We start from the raw sequence: 20,682 nt of genomic DNA, 5'->3' as shown, positions 1-20,682 counted from the left end.
ACAGCTGGTGAGTATCTGAGGGTGGATTGGAATTTAGATCTTCCTGACTTTGGGCCCAGCCCTCTAGCCTCATTTATGAGATGTCCGAGTTCTTTACATCATCTTCAGAATCAGAGGATTACAAAGAATCACAGATTTAGAGCTGAAGGAGTCCTAGTGACTCCTTTACTTTACAGCTAAGGAAAGTGAGGCCTGGAAATATTAAGTGACTTTCCCTGAGGCTACAGTCAATCCCCTATGTTTGCCAGGATGCTGGGGAACTTCTCAGGGCCTGAAAAACTGGGAAGTGGTGACAGGAGAAGCAGGGAAGATGATATCTTCAGTTTTTAATGGGTACTTCTCTCCCTTCCCAGAGCTACAGGGTGGAGCATAATATCAATCAGAAGTCTATTCCATCTCTCTCCTCAAGGGTTTTTCTTCTGCTCCTCATAGGAACAAACTAGCCTTATACCATCCCTTTCTTCACCTTCACTTCCCCACTCCAAGACCTGGGATTGGGGTGGGGATGGGGGCTTATCATATTGTTACAAGGACAGTAAGCAAATTCACCCAAGTCAATTTCCCAGATGTCAAGAGCAACCTACAAACTCTTCTAAAACATAGCCTAGAGCAGAGGAAAGATTTCTGGATGTAGAGTCAGGAGATCTGGGTTTGAGTCCCTACCCAAATCCCATCACTGTGTTACCTTGTGTTTAGAAAGCAAGGATTATGTCATTTTTTGTACCTCCAGCTCCTACAACAGTACCCAGCACACATTAGGCACTTAACGGATGTTTACTGATGTACTGAAGTCATCACCTCTCTGACACTCAATTTCCCCATCCTCATTTTTCCACAAATAGTCCTGCTCCAATGGCTCATCTTGATACAGGCAGGACCCTGAGCTCTCTAAAGTCATGAGGCTGGTTCTGCCAAGCTAGCAAGGCTTTAAGGATAGTTCCAGTGACAGCCTGGATCTCTTGTCCCTGGATCAGCTTAGCTAACTATGGAGAGGCACATTATTAGTCCGTAGGGGATGAATTCTTTGGCCGAGGCAACCCATGGAAGAAAAACATAAAATGGCCCTTAGTCATCCGTGGTCTAATCCATTCTTTTGTTTCCACAGTGACAGTGGCTAAAATAGGGAGATAGAGACGTGTTTGGAATCCAGTTTTTAAAGTATCTATAAACATCAATTTTACCACTAGGGTTCTGAATGTGAGGTCCTTGTTCCATGATCAATGAGAGGCCAATGGCCAACTGGAAGAACAAATTCACATCAATACTGATGCTCCTGCCATAAATAAACCAGAAGACGGAAATTGTGAGTGATCTCTCCATTTAGTTTTAAGTTCCCCTTGGAGAGATCATAAAAGAGTTGGTTTCATCATGTGCTCAAAGGCAATAAGAAATATCATTTCATAAGACACTCACTCAGTCAACCTGTCCCTTAGCACTCATGATGAGTAGAACCCAAAAGACCATAAAGAAGATGACTTCAGTGGATGCCCCACATCTATTACACAGGATAGAGACTGAGAAATTCTACAAAGAACTTCACAAGATTATTTGGGAGTTGTTTCTAAGTAAATAAATGAAATGAATGGAGGAAGGGAAAGGCATTTTAGAAGGCTTATTATGTACAAAGCACTGTGATAAGGCTGGCAAGACAAATAGAAAATTCATACAGCCTCTGATCTTTAGAAACTCACATTCTAATGGGGAAGAAGACACACACACAGGAGGTTTCAGCTGCACACTAGAAAGAAAGGTCTTCTGGTCCTTAGGGTCAGCAGCAAAACAGATGGTGATGCCTTTTTTAAATGTTATTTCCACTGATAAATTCATATCAGTTTCTGATGTTGAACTAGGTGACAGGGTCAAGGATTCTGGAGGTAAGAACTTTCTTTTTGGGGTCCACAGAAATTTCAGGAAGGCTCAATCAGATGTGGAGTTGGATCAACTGTTTCAAGATGAGGTCAAAATCAACAACAAATTAGAAGGATAGAGATAGACACTATGTGATTACTGTAGTCCTGGCCCAATCTATTCAAATGAATCATTTTTGTTGCAAAATAGAAAATGGATAAAAGTAAAGACATTGACTTTGATTTCTTCAGGAAGTTTAACTTACATAAAGGAGTTGCTAAAATGAGAAAACTCTCTCTGTGGTTGTACTGATCAAGGCATCTTCTGTAATCTGAGATCTGTGTGGGAGATACCTTCTTGGAGGAGAATCCTTAGGATGCTCATCTCCAGTCTTGGGCAGCTCTAATCACGTGGAAGTAGCAGAGCTGGGATCTAAATGTAGGTTTCCTACCTGAGTGTTCTTTTTCCCACATTGAACATCCCTATTCCCTTCTGTCAATCCTTTCTCTAAGATCTCTCTACCTGGATATCTCACAAAAATCTCCAAATATCCTAAACAGAATTTGTCCTTTACCCTAAACCTATCCCTCCTTCTGAGAAGTTCCTTCACTCTTTCTGTTTGGGGCACAATTCAATATTTCTCTTCTGATGGAAACCTTGGAGTTACCTTTGACTTCTCCTTTCTTTTGTCTCTCCTGTCCAGTTACTGACCCCTACCTATTCTACCTCCATAACACCTCCTTTCCCTCCCCTACTGATGCTACCACCATACAGACATGAATTAGGCACATAGAACAGCCTATTAATAAACACTCCCAGCTCTCCCACCTTTTAATCCATCCTTCAGAACACTGCCTAAAGAACCTTTTGCTCATTGGTTTAGTCATGTCGCCATGTCACTCTGCTCAAAAATCTTCAGGGGCTCTTTACTGCCTACTAATGGAATATAGCATAAGAATAAAGCACTAGATTTGGAGTCAAAAGACCTGGGAGACCATGGTTCAAATCCTGCAACAGATTTTTACTACCTGGGTGGTCATGAGCAAGTTCATTAACTTCTTAGAACCTCAGTTGCCTCACCTATACAATTCAGACAATAATGATGGGACCTAGCATCTGCACGGAGTTTTAAGGTTTCCAAAGTACTTTACCCATGCCATTTCATTTGATCATCACACAATAACTCTGGGAGGGAGGGAGGACAAATGACTTGTCCAGGGTCACATAGTTCATAAAGTTTGTGAGGCTGGTATCCAACTCAGAGCTTCCTGACTTCTGCACTCTGTCATTGCTCCACCTGGCTGCCTCAACTATAGTTTTGGTTAATAAACTACTTCACTGAGGAACTGGTGAAAAGAGTGGTTGAAAACCCTTGAAGTCCTACAGAAGCATGAGTTGTTGTTATTACAGGTAAAGTGCAAACTTCTTTGCCTGGCATTGAAGGTCAGTCAAGCAATCAATTGGCAAGTATTGATTATGTGTCCTATTATGTGTCAGGCACTGTGTTAAATACTGGGGGATATACATTTTTAAAAAAAATAAAACATTCCCTGTTCTCAAGACAGACATCACTCTATCTTTCCAGGCTTACCTTCATTCCATGCCCTTTTTGGCTTCAGCTAAACCATGCTACTCTTCTTTTCATGGTGGCAAAGAACTGGAAATGGGAGAGGTGTCCTTCAATGGGAAAATGGCTGAACAAATTATGGTATAGGTATATGACAGAACATGACTGTGCTGCAAGAAATGATGAAGGATATGATTTCAGAGAAACTTGGGAAGACTTATATGAACTGATGTAGAGTGAAGTGAGCAGAACCAGTAGAAAGATTTATACAGAAGCAATAATACTGCAAAGACAAACAACTATGAAAGTCTTAGAAACTTGGATCAATGCAATCACCAACCATAATTCCAGAGGACTCAGGATTAACCATACTTCCAGAGAGGGAAATAATGGACTCAGTGTAGATTGAAGCACATTTTTTTTGGACATGTCTAATATGGAGATGCGTTTTGTTTGATTCTCTATATTTGTAAGGGGTTTTATTCTTGTTTTCTCAGTGGGTAGGAGGTGAGGGAGAGAGGGAATTCAGAACTGGAAATAAAACTGAATTAAAAAATGAAACAAGCAGCTCCATGTCCTCCAAATATGCCTCAGTGCCCTTGTTTACATTCTGCCCTATGCCTACTAAATCCTTCCTTCTCCCTCCCTGCCTACTGAATTCGTACTCAATTTTAAAGCCAAATTCAAATGCGACCCTTTCCAGGAAGCTTTCTTTGATCTCTGTCAATAGTGACCTTTCCGCTTTGGGCTTCCATAATGCAATATCAAGCATTTATAAAAGCTTAGTAAGTGCTAGGCACTTACTAAGTGATATCAAGAGAAGGGGGGGGGGGGGCAAAGCCAAGATGATGGAATAGAAAGACACATATACTATAGCTCTTCCCCCACAGCCTATAAAATACCTGTAAAAAAATGACTCTCAACAAATTCTAGAGCAGCAGAAGCCACAGAACAACATAGTAAAAGAGATTTCCAGACAAAGGTAAACTGGAAGGCCGACAGAAAAGATCTATCACATGGGACACAGAGCAGAGCCCAGCCTTGGTCACATGGCAATGGCAACAGGAGGAACAGGACCAGAACAGGCCTCTGGGGCAGAGTCTCCAGCAGCAGTGGAGGGTTTCAGATCCCTCAACCCACAAGCACCAAAGAAAGCTTCAAAGGTCAGTGAGAGGGCTTTCCCAACTGGGCCAAGAGGGGAGCAGGGTCCCCCCTTACCCCCCAGCCACAGCACTGGCAGTAGGGTGGCTGCAGCAGCAGCAGTGGTGGGGGCAGCTGCAGTGTCCATTTGTGAAGCGCTTCGCCTAAAGCCCCTGGTAGAATTGAGCAGCTGATCTGAATCTCAGCCCTTAGCACAGTCCTGGGGGGAGGAGGAGCACCAGGAGCCTCCTTTTGACAAAGGATTCAGAAGTCAAGTAACTGGCTGGGAAAATGCCCAAAAAAGGGGAAAAAAAATAAGACCACAGAAGGTTACTTTCTTGGTGAACAGATATTTTCTTCCATCCTTTCAGATGAAGAAGAACAATGCATACTGTCAGAGGAAGTCAAGGCTTCTACATCTAGTACCTCCAAAATGAATATGCAGTGGTCTCAGGCCATGGAAGAGCTTGAAAAGTGAGTCAATAGCTTGCTAAAGGAGATCCCAAAAAATGCTGAAGAAAATAACACCTTTAAAAATAGGCTAACTCAATGGGCAAAAGAGGTCCAAAAAGCCAATGAGGAGAAGAATGCTTTAAAAAGCAGAATTAGCCAAATGGAAAAGGAGGTTCAAAAGCTGAAGAAAAATGAGAGTGGAGCAGATGGAAGCTAATGACTTTATGAGAAACCAAGAAATTACAAAACAAAACCATAAGAATGAAAAAATAGAAGATAATGTGAAATATCTCATTGGAAAAACAATTGACTTGGAATAGATCCAGGAGAGACAATTTAAAAATATGGGACTACCTGAAAGCCATGATCAAAAAAAAGAGCCTAGGCATCATCTTTCATGAAATTATCAAGGAGAACTGCCCTGATATTCTAGAATAAAAGGGCAAAATAAATATTGAAGAATTCACTGATTACCTCCTGAAAGAGACCCAAAAAGGGAAACTCCTAGGAATATTGTAGCCAAATTTCAGAGTTCCCAGGTCAAGAAGAAAATATTGCAAGCAGCTAGAAAGAAACAATTCAAGTACTGTGGAAATATAATCAGGATAACACAGGATCTGGCAGCTTCTACATTAAGGGATCAAAGGGCTTGGAATAAGATATTCCAGAAGTCAAAGGAACTGGGATAAACCAAGAATCACCTACCTAGCAAAACTGAGTATAATACTTCAGGAGAAAAAAAATGGTCATTCAATGATATAGTGAACTTTCAAGCATTCTTGATGAAAAGACCAGAAGTGAAGAGAAAATTTGACTTTCAAACACAAGAATCAAAAGCAGCATGAAAAGGTAAACAGGAAAGAGAAATCATAAAGGACTTTCTGAAGTTAAACTGTTTAAATTCCTACATGGAAAGATAATATTTGTAACTCTTGAGACTTTTCTCAGTATTTGGGTAGGTAGAGGGATTATACACACAACCACACACACACACACACACACACACACACACACACACACACACACACACACACACATAGACAGAGAGCACAGGTTGAGCTGAATCAGAAGGTATGATATCTATAAAAAATAAAATTAAGGGGTGAAAGAGGAATATATTGGGAGGAGAAAGGGAGAAATGGAATGGGGCAGACTATCACTCATAAAAGAGATAAGAAAAATCTTTTTCAATGGAGGAGAAAAGGGAGGAGGTGAGAGGGGAAAAGCAAGCTTACTCTCTTCACATATGGCTTAAGGAGCGAATAACATGCTCACTAAATTTGGTATGAAAATCTATCTTGCACTATAGGAAAGTAGGGGAGAAGGGGACAAATGGGGTGAGGGGGATGATAGAAGGGAGGGCAAATGGGAGAAGGGAGTAATTAGAAGTAAACACTTTTGGGAAGGGACAAGGTCAAATGAGAAAATAGAATAAATGGAGGACAGGGTAGGGATGGAGGGAAATATAATTAGTCTTACACAACATGACCATTATAGAAGTCTTTTGCAAAATGACACATATATAGCCTATATTGAATTGTTTGCCTTCTCAGTGGGGATGGATGGGGAGGGAAGAAGGGAGAGAAGTTGGAATTCAAAGTATTAGAAATGAATGTTGAGAATTGTTATTGCATATAACTGAGAAATAAGAAATATAGGCAATGGGGTATAGAAATCTAACTTGCCCCTACAAGGAAAGAGAGAAGATGGGGATGAGGGAAGGGTGGGATGTGATAGAAGGGAGGGCTCATTGAGGGAAGGGGTAATCAGAATGCAAGGTGTTATGGGGTGGGGGGAGAGGAGAGATGGGGAGAAAAATTGGAACTCAAAATTTTGTGGAAATGAATGTCAAAATCTAAAAGTAAATAAATAAACATAAAAAAATAAAATAAATTTTAAAAAGGGAAAAAAACCCCTTGCCCTCAGGAAGCTTACATACTAATGAGACAGACAACATGTGTAAATAAATACACACAAGAGACATACAGAACTGAAGGCACCAGAAGCAGGGGGAATTGGGAAAGGTTGGGAAGTGGTAGTATTTAAGCTGAATCTTAAAGGAAAGCAGGGATTCTAAGAGATAGGAGACTGGGAGGAAAGTCACCCGATGCCTGAGGAATGCAGACAAAGCCAGGAAGCCAGAAATGAAGTATCATATGTAAAAGACAGCCAGAAGGCCAATCTCGCTATGTCATATAGTACATGGAGGAGAACAGAATATAAGAAGACTGGAAAGGCAGGAAGGAGCCAGGGGATGGAGAGCTGGAAATGCCAAACAAAGGACTTCACATTTGACCCTGGAGCCACAGGAATTCATAAAGAAGGATTCCATGGGCAGACTTTTACTCTAGAAAGACATTTAACCTGCAGCGAGGGCAGATTGGAGGAGGGAGAGGCTGAGAGCAGGGAGATCAATTAGAAAGTTATTGAGTAGGTAAAGAGGGCCTGAACTGAAGTGGCGGCTGTGTGAGTGGAGAAATTATGTGGGAGATGGTGCAGAGAAGGAAATGACAAAAGGTCTCAAATATGGGTGACTGGGAGGATGTTAGGGCCTTTATCAATGAAAGGGAAGGTAAGAAGAGGGAGGGTTGGAGGGGAGGAGAGATAATGCTTTTCATATGTTAAATTTGAGATACCTAAGGGAAATCCATTTCAAAATGCCCAATAGACATTTGGTGAGGCCAAACTGGAACTCAGGAGGAAAAGAAAGGCTGAATACAGAGATCTAGAAGTTTTCTGTATAGAAATGACAAATGAAGCCATGGGAACTGATGAGTTTATCAAATTCAAGAAGATACAGGGAAAAGAGAAGAGAGTGTAGGAATGAGCCTTGGAGGACACCCACAGTTAATGATTGTAACACAGATGAATATCCTGGAAAAGACATTGGGAAGGAATTGTCAGATATGTAGGCAAAGAACCAAGAGAGGGGAGAGCATCCAGCAGGAGGTGGTCCGCAGCATCCAAGACTGCAGAAAGGTTAAGAAGGACGAGATTTGAGAATAGGTCGTTGGATTTAGCCATTAAGAGAGCATTGATAACCTTGAAGAGATTACTGTTGGTGAACCAGAAACCAGGGGTCAGAAACCAGACTGTTGAAGGTTTACAAGTGAGAAGCAAGGAAGTAGAGGTACTAATTGTAGATGATATGGGACAATAGCTATCAGGAATGGATTTTTTACTGATGGAGGATACTTGGGCATGTTTGTAGGTATCAGGGAAGGAATTTAAGATTAGGAGAAACTAAAGATTAGATTGTGGGAGTAATGGTGGGGCAACCTGCTAAGGGGGATCCAGGAGGGGATGAAGCCAAAGGTACATGTAGCAGAGACTGAAGGGAAGATGGTGGGGATGAGGTCAAAGGGATGTTAGATAAGAAGGGGAAAAGATCTCTTGGCAATGGCTTCCATTTCTTCACTGAAGGAGAGACAAGGTCTTCAGCTAAGAGGGTTTGGAGAGGGAGTATCTTGGAAGCTTGAGGAGAGAAGACAAGGTTGGAATATGTGTTATTGCGTGTTAGAGTTATTAGCTGTGGTTGTATTTTCTCCATAAGCTCCATGTGGACACCAACCATTCCTTATTTAAGCTTTCCCCAGCACACAGCATAATTCTCTGCAGGCATTTAGATTTTGACTCCTGAAAGCACCCATCAGAGACTTAGACCTGGCCACTGAGTGCCACCCCCTCATTTTGCAAATGAGAAAATTCAAGCCCAGAGAGGTTAGGTAAATGATCACACAGCAAGTACATGTCTAAGACAGGGGGGAGACCTTCAGGGTTGCTTCTAGCCAAAAGAGAAACAATTACTGATTGGGCCTCAGCTCAGTCAAAGTGAGAACTTGGAAAGACCTTAAAAAGGTCAAGGTCTCCTACTGCTTCCTGGGTCATCTGCAGTCCTTCTGATCAATATCTGGCCACTGAACCCAGATGACTCCTGAGGACAAAGTGAGGCTGATGATTTTGCACAGCCCTGCCTCACCTAAATCCAACTCACTTGCGAGTCACAGCATCACCTCCCTGATGTCATGGTCCTTTTAGAAGGACAAACCACATAAAACATGCCTGAGAACAGGATTTGGACACTGGCCTTCTTGACTCTAGTACCAACATTCTAACCACTGTGGCAACTGGTAAATAAACAGTTGTTAATTAAATAACGAATGTCCAGTCCCTACACCATCCAGGACACCTCACACGTTGCTCATATCCCTCAGTACGGTGACCAGAAGTGAGTAGAACTCAGTCAGGAGGGAGAGATGGAGAAGGTAAGGGAAAGGATAAGAGAAGGAAAGATGGGGAGGGGAGAAGGAGAAGGAGAGAGAGACAGAGACAAAATAAAGGAGAGGGGAGGGGAGGGAAAGGAAGGGGAGGGAAAGGGAGGGAAGGAAAAGGGAGGGGAGGAAAAGGAAGGGGAAGGGGGGAGGGGAGAGAGGGGTGACAAAGAAACAGAGCGGAGAGGAGAGGGGGAAGCAGAATGAGGGAGAGGAGAAATGAATGAGGAGCTCAGAGTGTGACCCACAGTCCATTGGCTTCTCCCCAGACCCCAGAGCGTGCCAAGCTCCTCACCAAACATGCCGCCCGTGTAACCATTCTTTGTCACTGGCCGCAGTTCATTCTTCCCCAGCGCAAACTGCTTGTAGTTATCCCAGGCAAACTTCATCATCTGCAAGAAACATCAGGACACAAAACACTTTTGTGAACAACCTCCACCTCCGATCCCTTGAAATGTAGCATGGAATCAGATTTGGACAAATATTTGCAGCGGGAATAATTACAAAAATATAAGGAGGCAGTGTGATGGAGACAACATGTACACAGATAAATATAGACACGGTAAATACGAAGTAATTTTGAGGGGAAAGACCACTAAGAACTGTGGGGAGGGGAAGAGAAAAGGCCCCACGGGGGAGGTGGCACCTGAACTGAGCCTTGGGAGACTGGGGGAATAGAGAAAGCCCTGAGCCTCAAGTCGGGAGAACCTGAGTTCAAATCCAGCCTGAGGCAATTGCTAGCTGTGTGACCTTGGGCAAGTCACTTTAACTCTACTTGCTTCAGTTGTGTCATAAGTAAAAATGAGCTGGAGAAGGAAAAGGCAAACCATTCTAGTATCTCTGCCAAGAAAACCTCAAATGGGGTCATGGAGAGTCAGATGTGACTGAACATACTGTGATATATTGTCACAAATCACCTAGTCTAACCCTCTCATTTTACAGAAGGAGAAAACTCGGCCCCAGAGAGGGACAATAATTCATCTGCTATCAAAGAGTTCAGAATTGAAAACTGGAAGGACCCTTTGAAATCATCCAGTGCGGGCTCATTGTACAGAGGAAGAGTACAGGAGGTCCTGCGGTAGGGTAACCTGTTCAAGGTCACGTGGGTAGGCTCAGACAGAGGCAGGTGATGCTTTGCCCAAGCACACAGGTTTGGGGCTGGGTTCAAATCCAGGACTCTTTCTCCCCTGTCACCTCTGCATCAGACTTTGGTTTGGGTTTCTTCCCTAGCTGCTACTCAGACTCTCTGCTCATTTGTTTGCCAGGCTCCAGGGGAAACTCATTGCTTGACCATGGCTGTTGGAAGGAGATGAGCTGCTGAACGCAGCAGCTCCCAAGCACCAGCAGCAGCCCCTACCCCAGGACGGGGAGGCTTCCTGCGGCAAGTCAGACAGACCTGCAGCAGCTCTGAAAGGAGGGAAGGGAGGTAGGCGGCCCTGGGAAGCTGTTATGAGTATAAAAAGGCAGCAGAGAAGGTGGTACAGGGGCGTGCAGGAGGGGGAGGCAATCAGCCATCCTGCTGGAAAATCAAAGACCTGCCAGAGAAGAGGAGGGAGGGAAGGAGGAGGAAAGGGGGGAAGGGAATTAGAAGCAGAAATCTACCTCTGTTTGGTTTTTTAAGGATCTGTCAGTTTAGATATTTAAAAATGGATGGAATATAGTCAGCTCTCAATGATTATCCAAACTGCTGCAGACATACAGTCTCAGAACATCTTCAGAGCAGGCTGAGTGAGACAGGCTGGGCTCTCAGGCTGGACCCCTCCACTGAGATGTCCTGTAGGTACCTCAGCTTCAACCCATCCCAAACTAAATCACCCTAGGGGCTCTTAACCTGTTGCCTGTGAATTTACGCAGTTTTTAAAAAATATATTTTTAAAATGATTTTCAGTTGTTTTTCAGTCATGACCCCATTTGGGGTTTTCTTGGCAAAAAGAGTGGAATGATTGCCATTTCTTTCTCCAGCTCATTTTAAAGATGAAGAAATGGAGGCAAACAGTATTAAGTGACTCACCGAGGGTCACTCGTGTCTGAGTCTAGATTTGAATTCACGTCTCTATCCACTGTGCTACCTAACTACCCCTTGAAAATGGTATTTCAATGAGATCCTTTATAATCCTATATCTTTTTGCTTTATGCATTTAAAAACATTCTGAGAATGGATCCATAGTCAATTTCACCTGATGGCCAATAGGGTTCTAGTTACAAAAAAACTTAAGACCTCCCACTCTAAACCCATCTCTCTTCCAGAATTTCCCATTTCTGTTAAGGACATCACCATTTTTCCAGTCACCCAGGTTCACATTTCCTCAGGAGGCAATGTTATGTAGGGGAAAGAGAAATTAATGTGGAATATTGATCTTGGAGATCTAAGACCTGAGCCTGAATCCTAGCTCTGACACTGGGTACGTTCCCTCCCTCATACGAGGCATTGGCCTGCCTCAGGTCACTTGAAGTTCTCAGTTTCTGACTTATCCTATCCCACCCATTACATTCTTACTCATCTTCCCCCATATCCAATCAAATGCAAAGACATGTCAATTCTACCTCCTCACTATCTCTTGCATAACTCTCCTTCTCTCTACTCACACCTGGATAACAGCAAGAGCCTCCCAATTGGTCTCTGTGACTAGTCTCTCCAAACAACCCCCACCACACATGCACACATGCACACAGACACACACACACACACACACACCTATCAAACGGATATTCCTAAAGCATAGGTCTGACCGCATCCCTCTCCTGGAGCTCAAGAAAATTTATTGGCTCCCTCAAAGATAAAAGATAATCCTCTTGGCCTTTAAAGCCCATCACAGTCTGGCTCCATCTGACCTTTTCAGGCTGGTTACACATTAGTCCTCCTTCCATACTCTACACATCCACCACAATGACTCACTTGCTGCTCATCATTCATGACTTTGTATTTTCAGCTTCCCTGTTTTTGCATAGGCTGTTCTTAATACCTGGAATGTTCTCCTTCCTTCCTTTTGCCTCTTGGAAGTCCAATCTCTCTTCAAGGCTCAACTCTAAAGCAATTTTCTTCAACTTTATTTACCATTCTATAACCATGGTCCCCCTAGCTGAGTGTGAGCTCCCCAAGAGTAGGGACTAGCTCTCTTTCCTATTTGTAGTACCTCTTCTGATGCTCATAGGTGCCAGGGCATCCTCTTCCAAAACTGCCTTGCATTTACTATGTATATATTTTGAATGTACTTATATGTATATATGTGGTTTTCCTTGATAGAATATAAGATCCCTGAGGGCAGGAATCAATTTATTTTTATTTTTGTATCCTCAGCTCTTAACACAATGCCTGGCACATAATTAGAGCTTAATAAATGCTAACTGATTAATAAATGGTTTGCCATAGGTTCCTTAATTTAAAGCCAGAAGGTCATCTGGTCTAACCCCCCCTCATTTTACAGACGAGAAGCTAAGCCACAGAGAGGTTAAGGTCACACAGCTAGTAGTCTATGAAATCTAAGGTCACATAGAAAGTTAATAGTAGACCCCAGGTGTTCCAACTCCAAATCCTGTATATTTTCTACTTTACTAAGTTTCTCTGGGAAGGAAAGAAGAGGATATAGTGGGAAATTAAGTGATGTAAAAATAAAACATAATCAATATGATATAAATGTCAGTTATCATCATTCTTATGATCTCCAATTTACAGATGACAAGGAGATGGGAAATTACTTGCCCACTGTCACACAGCAAATTTGTGGGAGAATTCAAGTTTCCTTTGCTATGATCTGGAAGTGAAAGGTAACTATAAGAAGGACAGCCTAGCTGGAGCACAGAGCACATGCACTGAAACATTGAGAAGATGAGATTGGAAGGTTACAGAGGGGGAGGCCTCGAATGACCAGTGGGGGAGTCTGAATGCAGGAGGACAGCACCAGGGACTCAGAGCTACAAAGGTCTGTCTAGGTCAACCCCATCATTTTATATATGGGACCTAAAGAGATGTAGTGGCAAACAGGGAGTAAATCAAAAAATCAGATCCCATAACTCCTAATCTAGGCCCCACTCTCTTCATTCATAAAATGAAGGAATTCTGTTGCACGATGAAGGAGATAGTTGGATATCAGTCTGACTAAAAAAAGATCTCAGTTTGAGTGGACTAAAAACTCAGTAGGGGGTCATCAGCTTCAATATGGCAGCCAAGAAAGTTAATATGGTCTAAGGCTACATTATGAGAGGGGTCTTTTTGAGTTGTCATATTTTCCAGAAACACTGCACGCTGTACTCTGCCTGGCTCAGACCACATCTATACCATTGTGGCCAGTTCTGAGCATCACATTTTAGAAAGGACCCTGACAAGATGAAAAATGTTCAGAGGAAAGTGACTGGGATATCAAAGAGCTACAATTGACTGAAGAAATGGGGACCAAGATGACTTGGGATGCACAGAGACTCCTGAAGAAGGAGGGTACATGGTTGGGTCCCAGAGGGCAGAACTGAGAATGATGGGTTGAGGTTTCAAAGAGGGGCGCTTGGGCTTGATGCAAGGGAAAATCTGGATAACAATTCCAGCTGTCCCAGAGTAAAATGGACTTTTTTCAGTCCCCTCATTGGAGGTATTCAAACAAAGGCTGGGGTCCCCTTGTCCCCTCTTGGAGAGAAGGAATTATTTTTTTTCCTTTGAGGGATGGTCCAGATAGTCACTAAGGTCCTTTCTAACTCTGAGAATTTATGATTCTGTGACTTGGATTATCTCTAAGGTCACTCTCATCTCTCAGGCTTATGAGGTTGTGACATTTAGGGCCAGAACACTGAAATAAAGGCTGCGCTATCTCTCTCTGTCTCTGTCTCTCTCTGTCTGTCTCTGGATCTCTCTCTCTCCTTCCTCCTCACCCCCAATGGCAGTAGCACAAAGCTACCAGTGGCAAAGAGACAGACTGTACAGCAAGAGAACCTAGACACACCCTTCAGAAACAGCTTCATCTTTTTCTCAAACAATGAAGCTCGAGCTTCTCTTTAAAATGACAAGGGATCTTGGAGATGAAAAATATTTACTAGCTAGAGAGAGGCTCACTTTTATTTTTAGATCATCCTGGTACCTGTCTCCACGCTCAGGAATTCTTCTTCAGAAAAGTGACTGAACACAGGCAATTGGATGTGCAAGAGAGAGAAGGCGTCAAATTTGGAATTCAAAGGCTTGGATTAGAGACCTGGCTTCTTCACCCCAACTTCTTGATTATCTTGGATAAGTCACTTTTCTGAGTGTCAGTTTCCTTATTTGTAAAATAGGAACAATATTTGGACTGCCTGTCACATAAGAATGTTAGATTTAAATAAGATGAAACATAGCCATCTCCATCTCCACCACCTAGAAAATACTTGGCCAACTATGGAATGCTTACACGAACAATTCGCTTACCTCACTATTTCTAAAGAGCCATGTGGGTGTTCAAATGATTAATATTCTAAGAGGCAGTGGTGGCATCATGGATAAAATACGGAACTTAATTATTTGAAAGAACTGGATTCAAATCCTGCTTCTTAATAACACTTATTATCTGATGCAGGGCAAGTCAACAATGTTCAGCTTTAGTTTCCTCATCTTATAAAATGGAAGAAGAAGAAGAAGATGAGGGAGAAGAAGAAGAAGAAAAAGGTAAGGAGAAGAAGGAAAAGGAGGAGAAGTAGAAGGATTATTGTGAGAGTCAAATAAGCTAATGCTTAGAAAGTGTTTTTGCAAACCTTAAACCACCATAGAAATATGAACTTTGATGATAATTATTTTTAAAGAGATTCTGTAAACCTTAATTATTTATATAAATGTCGGCTATTTATATCACCATCCCTCTCTACCGATGTACATGGCAGCCTTTCCAAACCTTAGGAGACTTGCTTCAAGAATTGCCATGGCCCTCCAAAATGTCATTACCTGCTGTCCAGTCTTAGTAGTGAACCTCTCCGGGCTTATGCCAAGATACCCAAGTTGGTCTTCATATTATAACCCCACTCCATCCCCCCAGCCTGTACCCAAGCCTTTGTGCTTGGTGCTAGCTCTCAGAACTTAGGCTTCCTTGGCATGTCTATGGAGACTTTAGGGTCACCTTCCCAGAAGGATGAGGCATCAGGGGGAGGCCTTAGAAGAAATATCAGCTACCACTGGAATCAGTAGCTGTCTAGGGGATATGGTGGAGGGTTGATCTTGGAGTGAGAAGTCCTGAATTCAAACTCTACCTTAGGTACTTAACAGCTATGTGATCTTGGGTAATCTCATCCTCAGTTTCCTCATCTGTAAGATGGCAGTAATAAAAAGCATCTACCTCACAAGGTGGTTATGATGATCCAAAGAAATACAGGGCTTTGCAAACCTTAAAGGACTCTATAATGCTAGCTCTAACTGTTATCATGCATCATCATACAGGTACTTCTGTTCACTTCAACCAGATACTTGTTTTGAAGGAAGAAAACAAAAGTGAAAACTATAGCAAGGATGACTTTGGGTCCTGAAGAACTGATGAACTGACCTTGGCACAGCAAAGGGATACTGTAGATTGGAGGAGGAAGGGCTGAATCACAAGATCTGGGTATTAGAAAGGACCTTACAGCACAGAACACTGAAGTCTAGGCTGTCAGAGCTGGAAGGAGTCTTAGAACCTAGAACATCAGATCTGGGAGAGGTCTCAGAATTTGGAATATCAGAGGTAGAAGGTGTCTTAGAACACAGAACATTAGAGCTTAAAGGAGCCTTGGAATCTAAAATGTTGGAACTGGGAGGGTCCTTAGAACACAGAATGTAAGATCTGGTAGGGCCACAGAAGACAGAATATCAGAGCTGAAAGGGCCCTTAGAACACAGAATGTCAGAGCTGGGAGAGGCCTTATAACATGGAGTATCATTCAGAAAGGTTATAGAACATACTTATGTCAGAGTTGGAATAGCATTACAGAACATTAGCTCTGGAAGAAGCCTTAGAACTTAGAATGTCAGGGTTGAAAGGGTCCTTAGGGACCACTTAATCCTGACTTCTACATCTTACACATGAGAAGACTAAGGCCAATAGAGGGGAACACCATTCCCAAAGGTCACCCATTAAATCAGTGTCAAACCTGGGGCTAGAATTCCTGTGTCCTGATTCCCACCCCCAGGTTCTCTCTTCCACTCCAGCCCATTCCTATTGAAAAGAGAATGAAGCTCTTTTTTTCCTCTTTTTGCATAAATTCCATAAACATGCCCTGCTACTAGTGACCCACAGAAGCAGGAGTTACCATTTTGGGGCCAGAAAGCAACCCACTGGTGAAGTGGCTTGTTTGGATCATTAAGGACAAACATCCACACCATGAGGCAACTTCCTTGGCATGTCTCAGCAGGGATACCACGGACTCAATGGCTTGCAGAGAGGAAATGAGAGAAGAATATAGGTTTTAATGTCCCAAAAATCAAATGACTACATAGGTAGGCTGACTAGAATGCTTGTTTGCTTTTCCCCCAGAAACCACTAACCCTTGGTTCAGCTCAGCATAGCAACTGGCACACAGTATTAGGGACAGAAAATGACCTACATTACATTTCTCTATCTACAACCATCTATCAGAGAAACAGGAAAAATGATTTGTTTGGGCCTTGGCTTCACCAAGAGGGAAGGCTTAGATGGAGGTCTAGGATATAGTGTCACAGAAAGTTAGAATCGGATGGGATCTGAGCAGCCAACTAATCCACCCTTGCCACTCTAGAGACATGAAAGAAAGTGACTTGTCCGCAGTCACCCAGACAGGAAGGGGCCAATCCTAGCCTATGAACTGCTCAGTTCACCGAAAAGGGGATGTATGAACTGGTTAAAAGCAGCCATATCCACTCCAGGAAGGCATCAGCTATCTACAAAAGACAAGACCAAGCTCTTCCATCTGAAGAAGGAAACATAGATTTACATGAAAACAACAGATGGATTGGGAGAAGCATCTTAACTAAGGAGCTGAGTTAAACAAACTCCTTTCTCGTGGCTTCCTGGGGAGGTAATGGAATCAATTTTATGTGAAATCTTAAAGTTCAGACTTGATAAGCACCTTCTGAGGTTTGCTCAGTGGTGGCTCAGAAAGCAGCAGAATGGATTGAATGACCAATTCAAGGGTCCCTTCTGGTTTACCAGCTCTCCAATCCCAAGGCAAGGGGGAAGATGGGAGGGGATTGTTAGGACCTCATACATGGCAATTCATACTAAACCCCTGTCTACCCTCTCTTTTTGGCAGGAACTGGGAAGTCATGAGCCTCTAAAGGGTGGAGAGTCAACTCAATTTCATCTCATTGGCTAAGGTAATGGAATTACCAAGGCTCTGGTTATAGAGCCCTGGAGTCTGCCTCTAATCTACCCCTCCCAGAAGATCTCCTTCCCAGGTTATTCCCTCCATTGAAGCAAGGGAATATCAGTAGGACTCACTGCCAATATTCAGTTCCAACTTGTCCTGAAAACAGTAAGGTGTGACCTGCCACTGCTTCTCAAGTTCAGACTCCTACACGGTCACCAGCATGAAAGACGTGCATGGCTGGCATTTTCTACTGAAGTTGTCCAAAAATTCCTTGGTCTGATGGTTTTCTGAGTCTTAAACTCTAGTCTCAGCTCTACTACTAACAAGCTATGTAACTTGGATAAATCCCATAACATTTCTGAGACTCAGTTCTCTCATTTGGTAAGATGAGGGAATGGTACTTTATAACTTCTAAGCTTTCTTCCTGATCCAGCATTCATCTGTGCAGGAAGGGTTATGTTCTGATATTCCACATTCCAAGACCCCCTCCCACCTCTGACATCCCAGTTTTGATCCAATTATTCATTTATTAAATGCCTACTAGTTACCAAGCACTGTGCTAGGGACTTGGGATACAAAGACAAAATCAAGGTACTTCTTGTGCTCAGTGGGGCTTTTATTCTACTTCCAGGTCTGAAATTTTAGGTTCTAACCCCAAATTCTAGGTTCTACCCCAAATATTCTTCACCCTAAGGTCCCATCCAGGTCTGACATCCTAGATTCTCAGGTCCCCTGCCTCCCAGTCCTGACATCGTGTGTTCTAAGGCCCTGTCCCAGCTCTGATATTCTGTGTTCTAACTTTCAGTCCTGACAGTCTTTGTTCTAAGGATCTAACATTCTATGTTCTAAGAGCCCTCTCTGTTCTGTCATTCTGGGTTCTAAGGGCCCTCCCAGCTTTGACATTCTGTGTTCTAAGGCCTCTCCCAGCTCTGACATTCTGTGTCCTTAAGAGCTCTCTTACTTCGGATATTGTGTTCTAAGTGTCCTCCCATCCCTGACATTCCATGTTCTATGGACCCTCCCAACTCCAACATTGTATGACTAAGCAGATAAGACCACTTGGCCTTCTACATCCAGCATGAAATTACTCAGGCTTTGAAAACATATTCATCCTTGGAGTCTAAGTAACTGCCACTGGAACCGCAACCTCCTATAAGCGGTACTCGGGTTTGCATTAATCAGACAGCTCAGTTCTGGTTTCCTTTTCATTTTTCTAAGTCTGTGATGATGGATGATATGCCCTGACACTACAGGCTTTTTAATAAGAGGTTTGCAGTGTTCTCCCACTCCTACAAGACTGAATTTTATGGGATGCGGAGGACATTTCCATGACAGTTGCAGAACCTAAGAACTATATTCTTAAAGAGATTTCTGTACTGCAGTATAAAAGACGAGCTAGCCATGGGCAAGAATAAAATAGTGAGCAGTTGGCTTGGGAGTCCCAGAAACACCAAAGCAACTTTACAACAGGAACCAGCTCAGGACCAGCTACCCTGGTGGACTGGAAAGGGAAGCAGCCTGCGGTTCTAGCCCCAAGTCCACCATCGACTTTGGCTTGTGGGAAAGTCATTTTCTCCCTCACCTGCAGTTTCCTTAGCTATGAAATGGGAGACTTTTTCTGTTCTCCTGGCATATTAGTGATTCCTCTCCCTCCCACCCCAAAATAACTCCTTCCTTTGGATTTACATACTTGCCTACATGCTTTTTTTATATACCTAGGAGAATGTAAGCGACTTGAAGCCAGGGGCCATCTTGTTTCTGTCTCTGTAGCTCTAGCACCCAGCATGGTATATATAGCACTAGCATATAATAAGCATCCAATAGTAAGTGTTTTGTGGACTGAGCTAGAAGATAATATCCCACAGCCCTCTCTGTTCTGACATTCTAGGTTCTAAGGCCATCTCCAGCTCTGATATCCTGTGTTCTAAGGGCCCTCCCAGTTCTGACATTCTAGGTTCTAAGGCCATCTCCAGCTCTGATATCCTGTGTTCTAAGGGCCCTCCCAGTTCTGACATTCTAGGTTCTAAGGCCATCTCCAGCTCTGATATCCTGTGTTCTAAGGGCCCTCCCAGTTCTGACATTCTAGGTTCTAAGGCCATCTCCAGCTCTGATATCCTGTGTTCTAAGGGCCCTCCCAGTTCTGACAATCTAGGTTCTAAGGCCATCTCCAGCTCTGATATCCTGTGTTCTAAGGGCCCTCCCAGTTCTGACATTCTAGGTTCTAAGGCTATCTCCAGCTCTGATATCCTGTGTTCTAAGGGCCCTCCCAGTTCTGACATTCTAGGTTCTAAGGCCATCTCCAGCTCTGATATTCTGTGTTCTAAGGTTCCTTCCAGCTTTAATATTCTCTGTTCTGTGATCCCTCTCAGCTTAGACAGTCTCCATTATAAGACATTTCTTGGTTCTCACATTCTATGGAATTCTAATTAGACAGTTGCAGACAGAGAACATTTAGGTCCTGAAATTTTAACTTAAAAAAAAAAAAGTTAATTCTCCAATTAAGACTCACCAATGTTTTTCTGCAGCTTGATTTCCGATTTAGCTTTTTCCTTCCCACCTCCCCTACCCCTGACACACAAATAACCAAATTTCCCCTCTCTAACTCCACAACTCTGATTTCTAATAAGGCTGAATTTTCTCTTCCCTGATTACTCCCTTGGACTGAAGGCCCTCCCTGCTGGGGCCTATAATGTCCCATCACGAAGACGGCAGCTCCCGCAGAGAGAGACAACAGCCCTTTTCAGAGAAGGGGCAGGGACTGAGCTAGCGACAGGTGACTGAGAAAATGGTTCTGAAAATCCCTTGACTGTGTATTTTTCTCCTTAGCTCCAGCTGCAGCGATGACAGCTAATCACTCTTCAGGAAATCTCTAAGATAAGACCCCCAGATATTTCTTATGAAAGGCCCCTGTGAGATCCCTGTCACCAATGGGGCCATATAGATGAGAAGAGAGAGAGAGAAAGACCATCCCATTCTCCCATCTCTGGCCACAGCGACTGCAATAACTGAGCATTAAATGACTTCAATTGGGCTCTTGGGACTGGGAGCGGGAGACCTCTTTGGCTGTTTTGTTAACAAGAATGTCAAGTCACAATCTTCTCATTCTTAGGATAAACAGGGATAACCAAAATAATAAATAATT

The 20,682-nt window shown here is 43.1% G+C and overlaps 1 protein-coding gene across 1 annotated transcript in view; it reads right to left on the bottom strand.

Annotated features, from left to right (window-relative positions):
- Window positions 1-20,682, bottom strand: part of MAN1C1 (mannosidase alpha class 1C member 1) — a 214,019-nt gene that overhangs the window by 127,276 nt on the left and 66,061 nt on the right. The window contains 1 exon segment of the mRNA XM_072609372.1: window positions 9,575-9,671. Coding sequence (XP_072465473.1) covers window positions 9,575-9,671 — 97 coding nt within the window.

This window comes from Notamacropus eugenii, chromosome 5, assembly GCF_028372415.1.
Source record: "Notamacropus eugenii isolate mMacEug1 chromosome 5, mMacEug1.pri_v2, whole genome shotgun sequence".
Taxonomy (NCBI): Eukaryota; Metazoa; Chordata; class Mammalia; order Diprotodontia; family Macropodidae; genus Notamacropus; species Notamacropus eugenii.
This window is presented reverse-complemented; position numbering and strand designations above follow the sequence as displayed.